Source organism: Diceros bicornis, chromosome 13 (assembly GCF_020826845.1).
Source record: "Diceros bicornis minor isolate mBicDic1 chromosome 13, mDicBic1.mat.cur, whole genome shotgun sequence".
NCBI lineage: Eukaryota > Metazoa > Chordata > Mammalia > Perissodactyla > Rhinocerotidae > Diceros > Diceros bicornis.
Window position 1 is genome coordinate 24,112,136 of NC_080752.1, and position 21,531 is coordinate 24,133,666.

The window sequence follows — 21,531 nt, forward strand, 5'->3', positions numbered from 1 at the left end:
CCCAGGAACTGCTGCCCTGACCCCCAAGGGCTCCCCACCGCCCCAGATGCTTTGCAGAGCAAGGGAGCTTGGGTTTTGTGGACGCATGTTCAAGTTCCAGCTCTGATTTATCACTGGGTTAGAAACTCGGGCTACGCTCCACTACAGGCCACTTGCACACATCAAACACAGTATTCTCAACGACACTTCTCTCTGTCGGTGTCACCTCCAACGTCAGAGTGTCACCTGAACCTGAAGACACACAGCTCGCCCGCAGAGCCCACTTCCAGGGCCGTGTGGTCTCCTCACCTGCCATGAGGAACATCTCTCCCTAGTTTACACTGGGAGCGGGAGGCATGGGGACGGTGACCATTTGCCAATCACCCCAGCTTCCCTAGACCAGGCCTTTGCTTTGGGGTGAGGCTGGGTGGGTCTGCCCATATCCCCAGAACCAGCGGCTGGGAGGGCTCTGAAGGGCATCCAGTCCCGAGGGTGCTCCTTGCCGGGCCTGGGTGCAGGATGGCAGATTTGGGGAGCACGGTGGCAGGGCGAGGGCAGTGCATCTAGGCATCTTCTGCCGCATCTTAACCAGCCACCGCCTCTTATGCAGAAAGGCCAGAAACACCTGCGCCCGGCCGGACCTCCAGCAAACCCGCCGTGAGCGGCTGGCGCAGCGCCCAGCGCAGGCCCCATCCAGGACGGGCTGACTATGGAAACAGGACTCCGCTCCCCTCCAAGTGCTCGGTTTCTGCAAGTGCAGACTCCAGGCCACTTCCTCGGAACTGCCGCCTGGCCAGGCCCCCGGCTCATTCTCCTCTCCCCAGCGTCCATCTGGTGGAAAGTTGGAGTGAGCCCAGGTGGACAGGTGTGATCCAGGCTGACCAATTTCTCCCAGTCTGCCAGGCCATGCACCTGCAGGCTATGAACACACAGCCAAGGTCGCCAAATGTGCACGGGGAAGGAATGTGGGCCTTCCTGAAGCCAGCCCTGAGAGTGAGCACATGCCTGTGTCCCCCGGCACCTCCGCCACAGCGGCCCAGACACCCCACAGGGCACGCTGGTTCAGCACGAGACCATGGGGACTCAGCGCTGCCGCTCAGGGGTGGTTCTCACCTCATCGGCCTAGGCTGCGGGCAGTGTTTCCTAAACCTCACCCAAGCCATTGATAAGAGTTGCCTGTGAGCGGGCGGGCGTGGGAACCACGGTGCCACCTCATGGCCAGCGGTGGCTAAGGAAGGGAGGCCACTTCCTTTGGAACCCAAGCCCCCTCAAGGCCCTGAGCCGCCCCCGCCTTGTCCCTCTGTCCCTGTTCCTACCACCCAAACCTGCTGGCCCTCTACCCAATGCTGGCTGGGGGCTAGGGGCCCCAACCATAGGCCCCCACCTCAACTTGCCCCCACCCAGACCCTTGCTGCCGGGAGGCAGTCAGTCCGGCTACGCTGGACATTGAGGCTCCACATTTCCACGGAGGGGCCAAGCCCTGCAGGCCCCACGCCTAGACCAGCGCCCACCACACAGGTGGGTCCCAGGAGACAGGAGGGTGGACAGACTCTCTGCCCAGAGTCAGGCCCTGGTCTCAACGCCTCCGCACGGCAGCAAGTCTGGGACAAAAGCTGGCCACACCGGTCTGGGAGACCGTGTCCTGTCAATAAGAGAGGTGGGAGGCCGAGAGGACCTGGTGCAGACAGCCTCTGCCCCCTCCAGGCCCCAGCGTCCATCCCAGGCCGCTGAACCCCCAGAAAGCAGACCCGAGCAGGGCAGCACGTCCCCGCCTGCTCCTCCTCCTTCCCGACCCCCACCATGCCCACCTCCCCAAAGGTGGTCAGCAGGGCAGGGGCCGTGCACCCGGAACCTTCCAGAAGGCCTGGACCTGGACTGCCAGCTCCGTCTGGCACTGGAATTGCTCTGGGCTCTGGGTGGCAGTGACATGTCTGTGTCCCATTGCCTGTGCTCCCCACTGCACCGCAGCCCCCAGGGGAGGCTCAGGGTCCTGAATCAGCAGGGCCCGCCAAGGGACCAGAACCGAGCTGACCATCAGTAACTCCTGGCCGAATCAATGAGTGAAACTCCCCACGCCCTTCTGCTAAGGTCATGAAGTAAGTGCCAGGACTGTGTCTGAGACAGTGATGACAGAGAGCCCCATGCGGGTCTCAGCCCTGAGGGCACAGGGGGCAGGGGGCAGGCTGTAGGTCACTACCCTCTGCCCCTGCACCTGCCCCGCCCCCATGTGTCTTGAGGACTCCAAAGGGAGGGACTTTGGCTCCATGGGCCCACAGTGGGACTGCGATCGTGATTGTGAGCACAACATGAGTGAGAGCACGTGTGGGTATGTGCACACTTGTGCAAGTGTGAGACTGTGCACACATGCATGAATGAGCATGAACATGTGTGTGTACAGGTGTGTGAGCATGAGCACGTGCATGCAAGTGTGCTTGTGTGCACATGTGTGAGTGAGCGTGCAAGTTAACCCATGCATGTGTGCGTGTGTATGCACACATATATGTGAGGCTATGAGTGTGCAAGCTCGTCTAGGCAGACAGCACGTCTCGATGCAGGAGCATGCATGGGTGTGCAAACATGGGCACGGTGCCATCTGAGTCTGGATGTGACTCCACGGTTTGGAGAGACCTGGGGGGTCAGGGGACAACAAAACAACATGCCCTGCCCCCAGCAACCGCGTGGGCATTTGTGCCCACACCGAGGACAGGAGAGTAGAGATGCTGGCTCTGCAAATTCCCATGCCGGGCGCGGGGCTGACGTGCGTCCAGAACGGAAAAGGAAAAGCCGAAGGCAGAGGCAGGAAAGCAGAGGGCGGCCCCCCGCTGGGGTCTCACGGCGGCCTTCCTGTGGCTCCTTCTCAGCAGGCCCCTAGCAGCCAGGCCCAGAGCCACAGGATCGTAGAGGAGGGAAGGGACTTGCAGGGCCCACCTCCTGGCAGCGGACAGCTGGACACAGGGGCGCCAAGCCCAGCCCTTGCCCCAGGGGCCCCTGACCTTAAGTACCAAGACTGAAGGCGCAATGCCGCCCAGATCCAGGGCTGCATCCAGCGGCCGGGGCTCCCATTCGCTCAGCCAACCTCACCTGTAGGCAGGGGGCAATGGCACAGCCCCTCCCCAGTTCCTGCAGCAACAAACCATGTCAATCCCCCAGATGGCCTGGCCTCCCTCGGGCAGCAAGAAGGCAGGAGTGGCCGAGGGGCTGGGACAGTCCATGGAGAAAACTCTTGTGACCACACTCAGTGTCCTCCCCAGGCTGCAGCACCTCTCAGGGTCTGCTCCAGAGTCAAGGCCAGGCCACCCCACCCACCCAGGGCACACGGGGCCTGGTACCCTCCAAAGTCCTGTGACCCCAGCCTTCTCAGTGGCACAGCCAAGGCAGAGCCTTCTAGACCCAGTTCTCACTCCATCTGCAAATCCAGAATCCCACCATGTCTCACCCCCACTCCCCAACCATCCCGGGCCGAGCCCGTCACCTCTCCCCTGGGCCATCAGGAGGGGGCTCCTGGCCGTCCTGCTTGGGCCTCTGCCCTGCACAGCAGACTGTGTCCCTCCTCCACTCAAACCCTGCACTGGCTCCCCGTCCTTACAAGGGCCCCAGGACCTGCCCCCATGTAGTGGGCTGAATCACGTCCCCCAAAGATTCACATCCACCCAGGACCTCAGAATGCGACTTGTTTGGAAACAGGGCCTTGGTAGGTGTGACTAAGGTAAGGACTGAGTTCACACTGGATTGGGATCAGCCCTAAATCCAGTGAAGTGTCCTTATGAGAGACAGAAAGGGACACAGACACACAAGGAGATGACGGCCACGGCAAGACGGAGCAGAGACGGGTGATGCGGCCAAAAGCCGAGGACTGCAGCAGCCGCCAGGAGCTGGGAGCCACGGGAAGGATCCTCCCCTAGAGTCCCGGAGGCAGCGCGGTCCTGCCGACACCTAGATTTCAGACCTCTGGCCTCCAGAACCGTGAGAGAGTACACACGAGCTTTCTAAGCCCCCAGCTGTGGCAGTGTGTGAGCCCCACTCCCCGGCCTCACCTTGCTCCCTCCTGCCTGCTGTTCCACCTGCTCCAGCCTGAGGGCCTCACACCTTCTGTTCCCTCTGCCATCGGCATCTCTTCCCCAGGCATGCGCGAGGCCCACTGCTCACATCACACAGGCCACCCACACCCTGGACAGAAGGGCCTTCCCGGACCCCTACCCAAGCCAGCACCACCCTCGCTCAGCCCCTGCCCCCCTCACTGTTCTCTGGAGCATTTCTCACACACCAGCTGGCACAGAACTGCTTGCCTGCTTTCCTGAGTGTCGCCTGCTGTAGAACACGAGTTCACTGAGAACAGGGCTGGCACCAGTCTCCGCCACCACCCCCTCCCACACCGAGCACAGCGCCGGGCACACCGTTGGCCCTCCACAAACCTTTGTCGAATAGATCGCCTGTGTCAGTATTTCTCAGCAAATGCTTTAGGGACACTTTTATTATTTTGACTTTGTTTCTTTTTCTTCCTTTCTTTTTAAAGAAAGAATTTGTTTGGAAAACACTACACAGTCTGTCTCAGGAATCTACAGTGCACGTTAGCATTTTAAAGGCTCTGAGAAGTCCTGCAAAAATGGAATCTGCTTAACCGTGTTTTACCCAGAGCTTCCTGGACCACAGAATTCCCTTCCCAGAGCTCTTCAAATCCCACAGAGCTGGTGTGGCTCCTGGCACTTCCTCGGGCCCTGCCTGTCCATCCTGTGGCCTCCTCGCACGGACTCCTTGGATGGACTGAGCCCAGCCCACACAGAGCGAGGTAGAGACAGGAGCTGCAGACAGTCTTCCTGGTGCCTCACTCCTGGGAGTGTCCATCTCAGAGTCTGCATGCAGGGGCCTGGGGAGTACAGCTGCTCCAGGCCAGGTACCTCATCTGTGCATTCAGGGCCCCCCCTTCGATGAGGGGGCACCTGGACCCAAGGCAACTGTAGCTGAAACATGGGGAGGCTCCAGGCAGAATTTGTCACCTGACTATCACTGATAACCACTGAGCAGGGAGACTGGCCCCCCATGGCAGAAGGGGTCAGAGCCCAGCTGCCCCCCACGGCGCATGCATAGCGGGGCCACACAGATCCTGGGGAAGCCTCTGGTCCTTAGGCACCACCGTCCCGCCCAGCCAGCACTTCTTCTCGGTCATGTCCCGGTCAAAAGTGCTGCTAAGTGGGTCTCGGAGAAATCCCAGTATCACTCAGAGCTTCCTGCCATTGTCTCACACGGGCATCATGCCTCCTCCTCCACCCTACACAAACACCACGGGCCCCAACACCGCCCCGCATGCGGCCGCGTTTCCAGGTCACATGGAGGTGAGGCGATTTCACTACGGCTGGTAGAGTGGGGCAGGGGCCAGCGGGTGTCTGGCCCTGTCCCACCCCAGCCTGACCACCTCTTGGGGTCCCTTGGCTGCAGAAAGCCTGGATGGGAAGGAAAGGACTGCAAGGATGGTGGAGAAAGGAGGAAGGGGCACAGGGTGAGAAAGGGGGGAGGAGGCAGAGCCAGAGCATCGCGACCTTGGGGCCCCTGCAGGAAAGAGCGCCTCTCCCACATGGGGACTTTGCCTCAGTCACCACGCTCTCTGCTCGCTTGGGGGGCTCGGAGGACCCTGCCCCCCTGCAGGCCTGGAGCCCACAGGCATGCCAGCGGCCACCCCAGACTCTCACTTGACCCACCGAGGCAGGGCCTCCAGGGACTGGGGGTTCCGGTACCTGCTGGGACCCCGAGACTCCCCGCCCAAGACGGTGCCTGATCCAACCCTGCACCTGCCCCAGCACCCCCTGAACGAGCCAACAGGGTGGGGAATGCACAAAGGAGCTGGAGCGAGGCTTCCGGAAGGCTCTGACTCCACAGGAGCTGGGAAACCAGCGCTGAGTGACTACAAGTCAGAGTGACCACAGGGCTCAGCTACAGCGAGAAGCCCACTCCCCAGCAGAGGGGCAGCTGAGGAAGGCCGTGCTCGCCCACCTTCCTCGGCCACCCCGTTGACACCGACCGTGCTGCCCTCTGCTCCCATGTGTGCGCCTGCCTCCCCAGCCGCCCCACACTTCCTCCTGCCCAGGGCTCCCACCGGCTCCCTCACACCCCAATCCCCCCTGGCTGGCCTCGCCTGCCCATCCTCACAGCAACGCCCCGGTTGACTCTGTGCTCCCCATCACACCCTTGTCACATCAGAATCTGCCAGCGGCCAGCCTCCCCGTCAGACGTGAGCTCCCCACGGGCAGGCACTGAATCCCCAGTGCTCAGTGGCAGCTGAGCAAAAGCCGAACAAATGAGTGAGTGAATGAATGAATGAATGAACAAATGCACACATGCCAGCACCCCTCCCGCCCGTGAGAACTCCACCCCCTCCCCTGCACACACTGGTGACCCAGACACTGGGGGACAAGCGAGGTCCCAAGGGGCCAGATCACAGGGCTTTTCCTGGATCATTAAAACAAACAGACAAAAGCCAAATACATAAATCAGTAAATCCTGCCCTAAAAATGATTTTTTAAAAACAAACAACCAAGAAAGCCAAAGCTTCAAGTTCAAGATACACATGGGGACCCTGTCCTGTGTCTCCAGTGGATGTGACAGCCTGGATCCCCCAGGCCTGGCCCAGCAGCTGAGACGCCCCCATCCCCCATTTCCCCACCATCTCAGTCCAGCCCCAGCCCGTTTCCTCCACCTCTGCCAGGCCCAGGCTGCCCTTGGGAGGGTCCCGGCTGAGACCCCTCCCTGAGCTGAGGAACTTGAAGTGGTTCTGCCCATCTGGGGCCCCACCTCCCAGTGAGCAGTGTGGCCTGGCCCCCAGCTGCATTCCTTCTGCTGCCCACTGGCCAGGCCAGGGCAGAGCCACCTCATCCTTCCTGGCCATGGGCACAGGAAGGCAGAGCTGCAGGACAGGCCGGGAGCTCAGGCAAAGCCAGACTGGGGACAAAAGACTGTCACAACCCTGTCCCTGTAGACCTGTCCCAGTGCTGGCCCCAAGTTCCCGAGAAGCCAGCACTCAGGCCCCAAATCCAAAGTGGGGAGAGGTCAACCTGGCCTCCCAGGGTCTGCCCGGCCCTTGGCCCCGCCACTTTCCCCATCTGTCCCTGGAATGGTCACTCCAAGACAGAGAAGAAACCAAGGGTCACCAGACCCCAGCTCAGGGGTGCAGAGGGGACAATGATCACAGGGATGCTGCCGTGCAAACCTGGACCTGCACCCTGGCTCCCCTCCCCCGGCCCATGAGAGGCACCCACACCCGCTCCCCAAGCCCAGGAGGCCAAGCCCAGAGGGCCCCACTCCCCGGGCCGGCCGTGCAGTTGTGCACCCATGTCCCTTCCCGGGTGTGAGAGGCTGTGCTCCCCACAACCGTAAACCCCAATCCCTCTCCCCACCCCAATTCCTGGTTCACCAGTTACTAGAGCAACCTTCCTCAGGCCTGAGGAACCCCGCCTCAGAGCAGGAACGCAGGGGACCTCGGCTTTGATGTCTGCCCTGCGCCCCACTCAACAGACCCCTTTGTTTTCCCAGACGCCAGAAGCAGAGACTGGCTCCCATCAGCCGCTGCGATCAGAGCGCCGGGGAGGAGGGCCGCTGCCGGGGCCTGACCGCCCCACTGAGGGCCCGGCTGGCCAGCACCCACCCCCGGCCCCCACCGTCTCTCCTGCCCACACGGGAGGCCCCTGAGCCGCTTCCTTCTCCTCCATCCTCCAACTCCCTTCCTGGAGAGAACTGTTCATTTCCTTTCATGGAAAAACATCGCCACGTCCTTTTCTTTCCCCTCTTCCCGCTGGAGTTCAGGTGGGGACATCTCTGGACCCCGTTTACTGGCCCCTTCGTTTTCTGTATGAGGAGGGACCCAGGGGCCACGAAGACGGCTGTGTCTAGTTCCCGTCCCAGTCACAGAACGGCCCACCCACAGTTACCCCCCGACTTGGGGGAGCCCTGACCCCCAGCCACCCCATACGGCCCAGTCTCGTCCCTCACCTCACATCACAGGATGCCACATCACTGTTTCTGGGGAGGCCAGACCTCTGGGCTGACCTGCTGACTCCTCTTACCCACTCAGCCTCACCTGCCGGCCCCCCTCTGCCCACTCCCCACCCCCATGCCCACACCCACCTGTGCCTACACTCTCCTGCCAGCCCAGCTGTCCCCACAACCCCTGTACCCATGCCCACCTGTGCCCACACCTACCTGCCGGCCACCCTGTGTCCACATCCCCCTGTGCCTACACCCTCCTGTCCCCACACTCCCCTGTGCCCACACCCTCCTGTGCCTACGCTCACCTGCCAGCCCACCTGTGCCAGGCGCCCTTTCCAAACACCCCGTGCAGCTAGACTTCACAGCCAGGAGCGCTATTCCTTTTCCAAAGCAGAGGCCTCACAGCCGCCCGCTAGGATCCGACAAGTCAGTTCCAGCCCCGGCCCCGCCTCTCAGAGCCTCAGTCTCCTTGTCTATAAAGGAGGCTGCCATTGTCTGCCCGGGGTTGGGTTGTCGTGTGCGACAGCACATGTCGCTCGCATGTGCTGATACACGGGGTCCCCTCCCTCCCACGTCTGTCAGGTCCTCCCCCTCTGAGGGAGGCAGCGACTAAGGCTCCACTCGGTAGACAGGAAGACTGGGCCCAGGGCGCCAGCGAGCGAGGGCCAGAATGGGAGCTGTTGTCTCATGCGCCCACAGAGGCCGAGGGCCCGCTGCCCAGTGCCAGGCCTTTCTGGAAACAAAGCAGGCAGAAGGACTCTGAGAGCAGGGGTGTGGGCATGGGTGAGGGGTCACACTCCATAACGCTGGCCCCGAACCAGGCTCAGAGGCGCCTGAGTCCCGTGACACCAACTCATGGCCCGGGGCTGCCCTCAGACCCCTTCCCAGTGCCAGGCACTCGGGCACCAGCAGCTGGCTCCCCACCGTCTGGCTCAGAGCATCCCCCAACCCCAGTTCTCTCTTTCTGCGGCTCCTGCCAACATCAGTGTGGGGGGAATTTGCTGTGCCTTCTCCTTTAGTATCTCACTTTAACAGGCTTTGGCGACAGAGTGGCAGAATGAGTAGCCCTGGAAGCCCTTCAAGTTCCTGGGAGCCATCCCACCCAGTGCAGAAACCCAGGGCCTGTATCCCGCTGCAGCCAGAGAACCCCTCCCCGTTAGACGCGGCCTCTGTCCGCCGGGGGGTGGCAGGCCGGACAGCAGGGCAGGCGGGACGGGCAAGGGAGCACTCACGGGAGAGGCAGCCCCGGTCACCGGGCTGCTGGCTCCACCCCGGGCAGCACCTGAACACGGTCTGGGCCTCCATGGCGTACACCTGCCTGTAGCTTGTGTAGTAGATGGTTCTAGAAAAGAAGAGAGAAGAGAAGCGTTTTACCATGGAGAGACCAGCGCTCACGGCATTTCACCCACTGCGTTTGGCTCTGGTCACATCCCCTCCATAAGACTGCCTCTCAGACTGTCCCCACTTCACAGCTGAGCAGGTCAACGCTTGGGGGGGGCCACACCGCATGGACGACGGGCCAGCAGGGGGGCGCACGGCCGTCCTGGAGCCAGCAACAGTGGCCTCCTGCCGTGCTCTGCCCGGGAACATGCTACCCCACCCCCTCTCTACCCCACTCAGCACAGCCAGGCTGCCCCTGGTTCTGGCTGCACCCCTAAACAGAGATCCTACGTCCTGGCTCCTCTTCAGGTGGGCCTCAGATTTTGGGAGGGTCTCTGCCCTTCCGGAAAGCTCTGTTTCTGGTTCTTCAGCGAGTGGGCTGCAACGACCCAAGGATCTGTCCGACGCCCCTGCCAACCCTCCTGGGGAACCCCCCTGACTCCTGTCCTCAGCCCTCCCCTGCCCAGACAACCCCCACCCCCATCTGGTGACGGTCAGCAAGCCGGACGGCTAACTGCCCCCACCCGCCCCAACCCCGTGTCTCTTACTGCTGCGCTGGCTGAGTGGTGTCCCCCAAAATCTGTGCGCACCCGGAACCTGTGAATGTGGCCTCATTTGGAAATAGGGTCTTTGCAGATGTCACCAAGTCAAGATGAGGCTCTGGCTTAGGGTGGGCCCTACCCCGACAACTGCTACCCTTACAAGAAGAGGGAAATCTGGACGCAGACAGAGGGGAGACTGCCATGCGATGCCAGAAGCGGAGTTGGAGTGACATGTCTACAAGCCTAGGCACGCCGAGGATCGCCGGCCATCCCCAGGAGCTGGCAGAGAGGCCCAGGACAGACTCTCTCTCAGAGCCTCCAGGAGGAACCACCCCTGCCCACACCTGGATCTCAGATTCCGGGCTTCCAGACTAAGAGAGAGAAAATCCCTGTTGTCTTAAGCCACAGCTTGTCATAATTTGTTAGAGCAGCCAGAGGAAACTCAAACAGGACTCAGCGCTCAGCACAGCCCCTCAGGCCCCACGGCTATGAGGCCCTCGTGTTTACAACGGCAGACCTGGACATGCGGATGTGTGGGGGCAGGAGGCAGGGAGAGGTACAGAGAGGGGTAACTGAAGGAGAGGAAAGGGACGCCCCCGGAGCCACCCTGCAGCCTCCAGGCACAACCACCTCAACCCCCACCGCTGTCTGTGGGAACCGGGACCCGACGCTGGCCAACAGCCATTGGGTCGAGGGCCCTTGAGCCCTGGGACGGCGGGAGGACCTGGGCTGCCATCCCCAGGTAACAAACACCTCCCAGCATGCTGGGGCTTGGCCCTTGGGAGTGGTGGGAAGCCCGTGGCCCCCTGGGGACCCAGACCCCGCAAACAAACAAGGGCTGCTTCCCGGAAGCATGAGTGCGTGCACACTGCACAGAGTGACTCGGGAGGGCTTTGCAAAACACCACTTTGGCAGGACATGAAACCACTTGCCTGAGAGAAACCGACCACGGCAGCAGACAACATTTGGCAGAGCAGAGAGTGTTTGGGCCCTTCCACCGTAAATATTTATCCCTCTCCCGGGGCTACGTGCAGCTCCTCCCGGTCACCCAGAAGACAGGGCCCACCAGGCCCATCGGCCACCCTCCCCCATGTCCCCAAAAGTTAGAGACCCTTGGAGAGAGCCGGTCAGCCTGCAGCCCCCACGGCCCCCGAGAGTGCAGACCCCTCATTCCCCTGCAGCTATCAGGTGACACAGCTCACACGGGTCACAGCTCACAAGGGACAGCTCACACGGGACACAGCTCACACGGGACAGCTCACACGGGACACAGCTTACATGGTACACAGTTCAAGGGGACAGCTCACACAGGACACAGCTCACATGCAACAGCTCACACAGGGACGGCTCACATGGGACACAGCTCACACGGGACACAGCTCACACGGGACACAGCTCACACAGGACAGCTCACACGGGACACAGCTCACACAGGGACAGCTCACACAGGTCACAGCTCACACGGGACACAGCTCACACAGGACAGCTCACACGGGACACAGCTCACACAGGGACAGCTCACACGGGTCACAGCTCACAAGGGACAGCTCACACGGGACACAGCTCACACGGGACAGCTCACACGGGACACAGCTTACATGGTACACAGTTCAACGGGACAGCTCACACAGGACACAGCTCACATGCGACAGCTCACACAGGGACGGCTCACACGGGACACAGCTCACACGGGACACAGCTCACACGGGACACAGCTCACACGGGACACAGCTCACACAGGGACAGCTCACACAGGACACAGCTCACACAGGGACAGCTCACACGGGACACAGCTCACACAGGACAGCTCACACGGGACACAGCTCACACAGGGACAGCTCACACGGGACACAGCTCACACAGGACAGCTCACACGGGACATAGCTCACACAGGGACAGCTCACACGGGACACAGCTCACACAGGACGCAGCTCACCCGGGCTCCAGCCACTCATGGCAGGGCCAGGGTCAACAGGGGGACGTGGCTACCAGGCTGGTGCCCACTCCTGCACCTTCTGCAGCCACCTCAGAGCCCAGCCCACAGCGCAGCAGGGGTGGGCCTGCTGGGAGGGGCACACGCGTGTACTCCATGCTCCAGGCATCCCCTCCTCCCTCCTCCCTCTCTCTTCCCTCCTCCCTCCCTCCTCCCTCCTCCCTCTCTCCTCCCTCCTCCCTCTCTCCTTCCTCCTCCCTTTCTTCCTTTGCATGGACCACACACCCAGAGGGCAGCGGTCCCTTTACACACCCTGGGGAGCTCCCCAAGCCTGGGGTGGCCTGTGCTGGCTGGCAGGTTTGTCAGGAAAACATCCTGACACGCTAGGAGGAGAAGGGACATCAACAAAGGAAGGCTGGACGCGGGTCTGGGCAGATGGGCAGAAGGGAGGGCGGGGGCTCAGGGCCAGCTTCACGGGGAAGCCCCAGGCTCTGTGGGGTTGTGAAGGACGAACAGGAGCATGCCAGCAAGAGGCTGTCCTCTGTGCCAGCCATAGCCTGGACAGCTGTTGGAGGAACATCTGGACAAGGCATTCGGGAAACCTCCCACGGCTGGCATGGTGAACTCAGCCGTGGGCGTCGTGGGAGAGGCTGACACATTAATGGCACCGGGAGCCCTCCAGAAGGGAAGTGAGGCTGGGTCCTCCACCAACATTGGGTGCTGGTTCCAGAAAACCCTACAGGCCACCCGATGGCCCATGGGCAGGGTGGTGGTGACAGCTCTTGCTCACCTGGTGCTGAGAACAGCACAGTGTAGAGTGAAGGGGGACCTCAGCTACATTCCAGAGCCAGGCAGACCGGATGGCTGCCCATCCACTGAGCTGCCCCCACCCCAGGCCAGGGGCCCAACTGCTCCAGCAGACCTGAGGCAGGACCGCCGCATTTCGGGGAGGGAGGCTCCAGACGCCTCGAGCTGGGCGGTGTAAGGAGAGGATCCCCGAACCTGCTTTGCACATGGGCCCCTCCTGAGCCTTCCCAGGACACCCCGACACAGAACACTGACCCCCAGACACGAAGCACAGCAGAGAGGCCGTGGCCCCGCCGCAAACAGCCCGGCAGCGTGGCCCCCCAACAGTCGGACTTTCCCCACCAGACGCCCCGCCAGGAGGCTGAAGACACCCAGACACTTTGGAAACGCTGTTCCCCTCTGTCCAGCCAGCCTGGAGACCAGCGATGGAGAAATCACCTGACGGCCACCCCCGGGGGCTTCCCCGGCATGGCCACCATACTCCCCAGCCCTGGGTCCACAGGGCTTCCAGCTGCTTCCAAAACACGAGCTGTTCACCACGAGCTGCTGCGGGGGGGGTGCGTGCGACTGACGGGACCTGATGCCCGTTTTGTAAATACACGTACATCCTGGAAAGCGTGGAGGCCAGAGGCCAGACTACAGTGCACACCTCTCGGGAAGCATGAGGGAGATTTCTTCTTTTTTGCCCAGGGTGTCTCTGCCTCAGCCTCCTGACATCCAGGGGGATCTTTCACTGCTGAGGGGCCGGCCTGTGCACTGTAGTGTGTCGAGCAGCGTCCCTGCCTCCACCTGCTGGCTACAGCAGCCCGTCCCCCCAGCTCACCTCACACAACCGAAACTCCCCAGACACTGCCAGGGTCCCCCGGCCGAGAACCACTGTTAGAGCTTCACGGCACCTTCTCTCCTGCGAACACGCACAAATCACACAGCAGACACACATTTAACATGCAAGCTGCACCCTGAACCAGCCACCCTGGAGCTCCTGGGGCAGACGCAGCAGGTGCACACCCCACATGGATGACACCACGCAGGGAACCTCCCAAAGACCTCGCAGAGACGCTAGACACGGTCTGAGGACATGGTCCCACCTTTCCTCGTCTAACCCGGAGCAGCCGCCAGCGTCCAGGCCGGGGGAGCTGCCCCAGCTGAGCCCCTCCCATGCCCCAGCTTTGCAATCAGGCAGATTCCAGAACCCAAGTCTATAAAAAGAGGAGAGGTATGCAAAGGCACGCCCTACGTTTGATTTTGAAATAAAATCTTGAGCAATAAAAGGTTTCACATGGGCTTGGGAATGAGGCCCAGGGTCAGGCAGCAGCCGTCTCCGCCAGGAACTCAGCAGGCCGGGCGCCCGCTTTTCACCTGCTCGAGTGGCCAGCACTCCTCCCCGCAGGGTCCCTGCCTGCCCCATGGGGTCCTCCCCAACTGAGACCCCTTCCCTGAAGGGTTTCCCTTCTCCCCAAAGGGTCTCCACCTCCTCCACAGGGTTCCCCATCCCTCTAAGAGCACCCCCTCCCTGCAGGGTCCCCCCCACCCACCCATGAAGGCCCCCGGTGCCCGCTGAGCAGGAATGCTGCAGTCTGGGAATTGCTGCTGTGGCAGCCTCACCCCAAGGCGGGTGTGAGAGGACTTGACCTCAGATGAGGGAGGGGTTTCAGGGGGCTGCACGTGGCCATGAGATCAGGGAGCGTCCTGCCCCAACCACCCCGCTCCTGGGTAGTCAACGCTGCTCTGGGTGTGAGCAGAGCCCCAACTCCCACACGGGACCCCGGGACCCCAGCACGTACCTCCGCTCGTGGCTGACGCACCACACCTGCCGGCCACAGCCCGGCTTCCACACGGGCACCGTTTGGCTGAAGGCCCGCACACAGGGCTGGCGGTGGCCCACCAGGGTCAGCTCCTGCTCAGCACACACGTGGGGCCTGAGACAGAGGACAGACGGTCAGCGTCCCGGCCACCAAGAGCTGGCAGGCACCAGCCCTCCTGCATGCCTGCCCACAGGTATCCAGCCATCTAGACAGGGGTCCAGAACCCAGGCCAGCCCCCATGGCAGGGTGCCCAGCCCAATGCCCACCCCAGGCCTGCAGTAGGCCCAGGCTGGAGGGTGTGGGGGCTCAGCAGGAAAACGGAAAACCACAGGGACACATCTGAGCATCCCCCATGCACAGGCTGCATGCTGCCCATAGCATTGCTCCAATCCTCCCAAGACACCAACATGTTGACACCACTGCCCCCTTGAAATGGGAACTGGGGGTCAGCGGGAACAGCAACGTTGACCCTGAGTCTGTCTGACTGCACCCCTAGGTTCTCTCTGCCCCGCCATCCCGGCCTCAGAGATGTCCCTCGAGCTAGTCGTGCTGGGGCGCGTGGCTGAGCGGAAGCTCGCTCCTAGGACAAGCCAGCAAGGTGTGGAAGAGAGGGGGGCAACCAGGCAGCACAGGGTGGGGCACAGGTGGGGCAGGGTGCAGCCAACTCCCAGTGACCACCGTCCCTGCAATTTCAGGGGCCCCCCAGCCCCGCTGAGCCCCCTCAGGTGAGCATATGGACAAGGAACACGCCTGCTCGGGAAGGAGGTGGTAGTGATCGGGATGATGAAGGAGGGGCCCACCCTGCTCCAGAAGGTGAGGGGAAAGGCATCCTGGAGAGACGCTAAGCAAGCCTGCCCTGATTCAGGGTTCGGGTGGTCCCCACAGAGGTAAATTTCTGGAGAGAAGGCAAAGTTTCACTGCTTCATGAAGTTTTTGAGCTAGCCAGATTTCACGGGGCCTCTAAGGAAGAGAGGCCAGCCCGGGGCAAGGCGCCTCCTCCCACATGAGCCAAGCTCTGGGCTCACCCCTCGGACAAGTCTGGTTCCAAGCTGGGGGTGCAGAAGGCCTGGCAAATGGGGCACAGGGCCCCTTCCCAACTCCTACCTGAGGTCCCCACTCTGCTAGGCCTCGCTGGCATAGCCCACAGCCCCTGTACCTAAAACCATCTGGCCTCATTACTACCCTCGCACCCCAAGCCAGGCAGGGACTTCAAAATCCCCATGAGGCCCCGACGTCCACGGCTGGTCTGCTGGGCTGGCCCGTCCTCCAGGGCTCAGCACTCGGAGACTCTGGCCCACCCTGTCCAGCTGTGCTGGCCCAAGGCTGGCTACACACACACGCACTCACAAGCACACACACACACATCCTTGCCCTCTGGCCCCGGGTGGGTCTGGCCACAGGAGGACCAGCAGGAGACTGGAGGGTGGGAGGAGAGAAAAGCTGGGTACTTGTCCTTCCTCGCTCCCTTCCTGCCAAGGGCGGTTGGGTGGGGGCTGTGCTCCTCATACCAGGCCACAGCACCCTTGGGCGCCCCGTCTGCAGCTGCAGCTCTCTCTGGGTTCCAGGAAATGGGGCCTCCATGCCCTTCACCTCAGCGGTGGAATCGCCTTCCCATGGCTGTCACCCAGGACGGTCTCTCTGACCCTGCCCTATGCCCAGGCAGCAGAGCACGGGGCAGTGGTTCTACAAGTGGGGTCCCTGGCAGCCTCTCCTGGGAACTCATCAGAAATGCAAATTCTCTGGGCCCCAGACCCACTGAATCAGAAGCTGGGGAAGGCAGGCATCCTGCTGCAAGCAGCCCTCCAGGGATACTGAAGCACACTCACTTTTGAGAACCACTAGCCCAGCAGTTCAAAGCAAGGACTCCGTTGCCAGGCAGCCTGGGTTTGGACCTCAGCTCCCACTACCATCTAGGAGACACACCAGCCTGCGGAGCCTCTCCTGCCTCGGTTCCGCACTGGACCATGAGGACTCCCGGCGCTGACGGCGCAGGCTCTTGTGGGGCTTACATGAGCCAGTCCGGAAAGGCTCCTGATGGCCAGGTGGGTGTCAGCTGGTGTTACTCCTGATGCTGGGGCACCCAGGCAGCCAATGGGCTGCTTCTCTAGCCAGGAAAAACAGTGCCATTTGCAAACTGAATCCTGCCCCAACGAACTGCTATAGATGTTGCACCATTTTTGCTCCAAATTCTTTTGCCCACACCTGTGCCTGGCAACGCAAATGTCTACTCTCAGCTTTCCTAGTGAAGAGTGGAAGGGGGCGGGCCCCTGAGCTTCCTGGCTGCAGGCCCCAGCCCTGACCCTGAAATAGCCCTGTGCTGTGGGTGGCCATTGTGAGTGGCTCTATCATCCTCTGAGGATGGAGGTGACGCTGAGGAGGGCAGTTATGAGCACGGGCTTTAGAACCGACAACCCATGGAGCCGGCCCGGTGGCATAGCCATTAAGTTCACCCACTTTGCTTTGGCGGCCTGGGGTTCACAGGTTCGGATCCTGGGTGCAGACCAATGCACCACTTGTAAAGCCATGCTGTGGCAGTGTCCCATATAAAGTAGAGGAAGATGGGCATGGATGTTAGCTCAGGGCCAATCTTCCTCAGCAAAAAGAGGAGGACTGCAACAGATGTTAGCTCAGAGCTAATCTTCCTCATAAAAAAAAAAGAACCAACAACCCAGACCTGGGGCCTGCTGTGCAGCCTGAGGAAAGTTGCTGACCCTCTCTGAGCCTCTTTCAGCATCTGTAAAGAGGGCGTGACGGCAGCAGGTGAGTCTATGGCTCCTGTGCTCCTGAGATGAGACCGCGCATGTCTGGAACCTGGCATGGGCCCTGGCTCAGAGAAAGTCCCTGTGTTTCTGGGTCCCAGGGCCTCACATCCCCTAGGACATCACCACTGTTCCCTCCTGCCGACCCAGCTCAGCTCACAGGATGCCAGCTTGGAGGCCTCAGGGAGGGGATGCCACAGAGCGCAAGGGTCCTTAGGGGTGCCAGGGGCTGCGGGGAGAGCTGGGACAGTGGTCTGGCCACTGAGTCAGTGGGAGGAGAAACGCCCCACGCAGAGCTTGGAAAGTCGGGGCGAGGCAGGAAACTACAAAGTGAACTCAGCTCGGTCGGGGGGTGGGGCTCATCGCAGTGGGGGGCCATCCGCTCCAGGGCAGAGCGGGGCTCCTGGAGGCTGGTGGCCTTTGCCCGGAGCTAGAGGTGAGTGTGGGCACGAGAAGTGCCCTCCAGGGTGGGCGTTCTAGGCCCCTGGGCCCCAGGGTGAGGAGGTGAGGCTGGGAAAGCCAGGGACAGCCAGCCTCACCAGCCGGGGATGCCTGGCTGCACACACCCCCTCGTCCAGGAGGAGGCCGTGCTGCCGAGGAGTGTCGCCATTATGTCTTTCATGGACTCCTGTTTTTACCCCCCCTCCAGTTGACCTCTGAACACGCGTCCCCCGGCCTGGGTGCAGCGGGCACGTGGGAAGCATCTCTCTCTGGGCTTAGGTGACCCAATTCCAGCCCTGGGGCCCAAGGATGCCATGACCCCTGGAGTCCCTCCCACTAGACAACTGGACAGTAAGTGCAATGTCATGCACGTGTGCAGCACCAAACACAGGGCCTGGCGCGCAGCGGCTGGTGATGGGGGTGCACTCCGTCCCCTCCCCCCAGGAAAGGCAGGGAGGCAGGGCCCCAAAGGGGGGCTCCCAGTAGCTTCCCAGGGGCCCCTGAAAGTACAGCTCAGCTTTCTGACTCCTGAGCAGTGAGGAGAGGGCTTCTGAACGGCCTGAGGAAGGCTCAGCCTGGCAAACGGAGCCGTTCCAGCCCTCAGGGCCGGGGGTCGGTCCAAAGGCTACTTGCAAGTGGGGACTTGAGTTTGGAGGGCCAGCTCTCCCTGGATGAGAGGGGTCTGAAGCCCTGGCCTTTTTCCTGGCTCAGCTGCCCAGAGCGGCCTCCGGCCCCAGGGAAGCCGAGTCCTGGAGCAGACGTCTCCTCTGATTCGTGCAGCCTCGGACCGCAGCCGGTCAGAGCTCCAGTGTGTGGGGACGTCGTCTCCCTGTCCCCAGACCCTGCTTCCACAGCCCAGCCAGCAGCCTCGGGCCAGGCCTACATGTGGTCCGTAGTCGTTCCAGGCCCCAGGAAGAAAGGCAAGCCACTCTTCCACGGCAGCAGAAATTCAGTTTAGAGGCTTAAATGAGAAGTGGCTGGTTTTGAAGCTGGACACGTTCCGCCAGCGGGAGCCCAAGAACAAGCAACATCATTCTCCACAGCCCAGCAGAGAAATCTCTCTGGGGTCTAGCAGAAGAGCCCTCCCCCCAATCCCGTTCAGCCAGCCAGCAGCGCCCACTGCGGCCCTACTGCATGTCGGGGCCCGTGCCAGGCGCTTACAAAACGTGAGGGCTGGGGAAGGTGTGCGCGTAGGTGGCACAGAACTCAACATGAGTGGGGCAATCTGAGGATAGAAGCCCTGAGTGGCTAAGCTCAGGACCAAGAAATAGGGGCACAGGCCCCCAGGCTCCCCAAGGAGGAGGAGAGGAGGGGGAGGAGGAGCAATGGGTGGAGCCTTGAAAGAGCCCAGGATCTGAAGAGCAGGGAAGAGGGAGGGAGGGGAGGCTTTGGGAAAAGCGTGAAGCGGAGAGAGACTGACCTCTCATGCAGCCACTAGCCACTGGCTGGAAAGGCTTTCCCCAGACTGGCTGGAGGCTCCCTGAGCCCTAGGTGAGCGGGCAGACCTTATGGAAACAGTCTTTGGCTGCACTCCCCAGGGGCTCAGGGAAGGGAGCCCAGGAAGGGCGGCCGGCAGTCTCCACAAGCGCGCAGGGGCAGAAGCCCCCTCTTAAGAGCAAAGCCCTCTGTCCTCATCGGCTGAGCTGCTGCCCACCCTGACCAGCACCCTGAAATTCCCAGGAGCTTGGGCCTCTGGAAGTCCCTGGCCAACCATGTGAAGAGCAGGCAGGCTGAGTGGCCGACAGCCACCATGATAATCCAGTCGGAGGCTGCGGCTTCTCCTGGACAAACTAAACTCCCCGGAATGGATCACAAGAAAGAGGAATGTCCGGCAGAAGTCACGTGGAGAGTTGGGACTTAGCCGCTCACATTCCTGGATGCAAAGGCCCCCAGACCCTGCTCCTGGGGTGAGGGTCCCTGGGGGCATGGACTTGCCCCCTCCCCAGCTCTGCCTGGAAACCTGTCCTCTCCGTGCTGCCTGGCCCTCTGGGAGGCCCTAACCCCAGCCTGGGCTGCCCCCTGCCCCTCTTGCAGCCCCTCAACAGCCTTTCCAAGCTCTGCAGACCCCAGGCCCAGCACCCTGCAGGAACGCTGCCCTCCACCTCCTCCTCCAGACTGGCTCGCGTCGGCACCAGTTTTCCTTTGAGGCCAGCACAAGGATCGATTTGCTGTTTAAGAGAGACCGCTAAATGGCCCGTTGGGGAATCATCTTTCAAAATTAAATGCATCTCGGCTGGCTCCCTGACCCTCTCTTCCTGCCCATTCTGGTACTGAATTCCATCTCCTGTCTCTCAGCCCCAAAGCGCACGTGTTTAACACATAAATCAACTCCAGACGGCCCCCTCCCTGTCTGGGCACAACCGCCCCTGCACAGGCCCCCCAGGCCCCAGGAGACAGGCTTTGGAAGGAAGTGAGAACTTACTGCTTCTTTTCTGCCTTCTCCAAACTGGGCTCCCTAGCCAGACCCTGCCCGGCAAGGACCCAGATTCCCTCACCTCTGGTCCAGAGCGCAGCATCTGCCTTAGTGTGCAAATCCACATTGCAGACTTGAGGGAGAGGGGGAAGGGGAAGGAGAGAGGCGGGGTGGCCCTGCCACGGAAGCGCCCCCAGACCCAACCCCGGAAACTTGCCTCTTAACCTCCCCTCCCCAGTTACGGCAGAGCCCACTGTTATCAGGGCTCCAGGGACAAAGCCGCCCAGGGGCCCGGGTCTCCGGACGTCCCGCCGAGCCCTCCTGCTCTCGCTACTCACATGGTGGGCTGCAGGCGGAGCGCGGCCGCTGGCACGGCGGGGAGTAGCAGCACCAGGGCCAGGGCCACCGCTCGCCCGGCCGCCCTCGCCTTGGGAAGGAAAGGCATCGTGCCCGCGGCTCCGCGCCGGGTCCCTCCTCCGGTCCCCAGCTCACAAGCGGCCCCGGGGGCCTCGCAGAGCCGCCGCCTCCACGTGCGCCATGGCCCGGGGGACGCACCGGGCGCAGCCACAGGTGTCCGCGCGGGGTCCGCCGAGCCCGAGGACGCTGCAGGTGCGGAGGGTCCGGCTTCCCGCTCGCGCCCTACGGTCAGCGCGGAGACCTGCGCGCCTGGGTGTGCCCAGGCCGACACCCGCCGTGGCGCGGTGAACCCTGTGTGCGCGGAGCCGCGCGTCCGAGAGGCCGGCCCGCCTTCGCCACGCCCCCGGCCCGGACCCCAGCCCCGACCCCGCCCACAGCCCGTCCCCGCCCCGACCCCCCGCCCACCACTGCCGAGCCACGCCCCTGGCACGCCCCAGTCCCGCCCAGACCCCTACCCCTAGCCCGGCACCTCCCGGCTTTCAGCCCCACTGCAGCCCCGCTCGGGTCCACACCCCCAGTCTCCCTGCCGGGCCGGCGCAGTCCCTTCGCTCTCCCTGCTCCCCTCAAGCTGAAAGTCCCAGGTCCCGTGCGACCAGAGAGGCAAACCCCGGAGGGGCGGGGCGCCAGGAGGCACGCCCCTCACTCCCGGCAAAGGCAGCTTTCCGCGGACCCCCGGACGCCAGAGTTCCGTGCTCAGGGGCAGCCCTCAGCCTTCCGTCCCTCTCAAGTCCCATGAGGAACCGGCCTCGGCTTGTCTTCCCCGCAGATGCTCCGTCCACCATCACCCCTGACGTCCCATCCCCTCCTGCTCCGGGCGAGCCCTCCCTGTGCGTCTGGGCACTCCCCCTTGGCACCCACGTTGGTGCTCACCAGCCACCCCCTGGGCATTTTTAGTCCTATTCTGCGCAGAGCGCTCTTGGCCAGTGGCCTGGGGTTGGGGTCATCCTGCTCCCCAGAGGTGGTCTAGGGCAGGACTCTCGCTGGGGAGGACTTAACTTCTCTCCTTTTAAACCTGGTTTCGGTTTGGAATTCACTTACTCCGGGGGGAGGGGGTTCCTAGGTGCTCCAGAGGGTGCTCCGG

The 21,531-nt window shown here is 62.3% G+C and overlaps 1 protein-coding gene across 15 annotated transcripts in view; it reads right to left on the bottom strand.

Moving 5' to 3' along the window:
* The window catches only part of MEGF6 (multiple EGF like domains 6), a 107,202-nt gene extending 86,464 nt beyond the window's left edge, over window positions 1-20,738 (bottom strand). For all 15 annotated transcript variants that reach the window (XM_058552711.1, XM_058552701.1, XM_058552703.1 and 12 more), the window contains exons 1-3: window positions 20,372-20,738; window positions 14,400-14,534; window positions 9,186-9,295 (exon numbers count right to left, since the gene is read on the bottom strand). In XM_058552711.1, coding sequence (XP_058408694.1) covers window positions 9,186-9,295; window positions 14,400-14,534; window positions 20,372-20,478 — 352 coding nt within the window. In that variant the 5' untranslated portion in view covers window positions 20,479-20,738. The remainder of the gene's footprint in view (window positions 1-9,185; window positions 9,296-14,399; window positions 14,535-20,371) is intronic.
* Window positions 20,739-21,531: the final 793 nt, after the last annotated feature.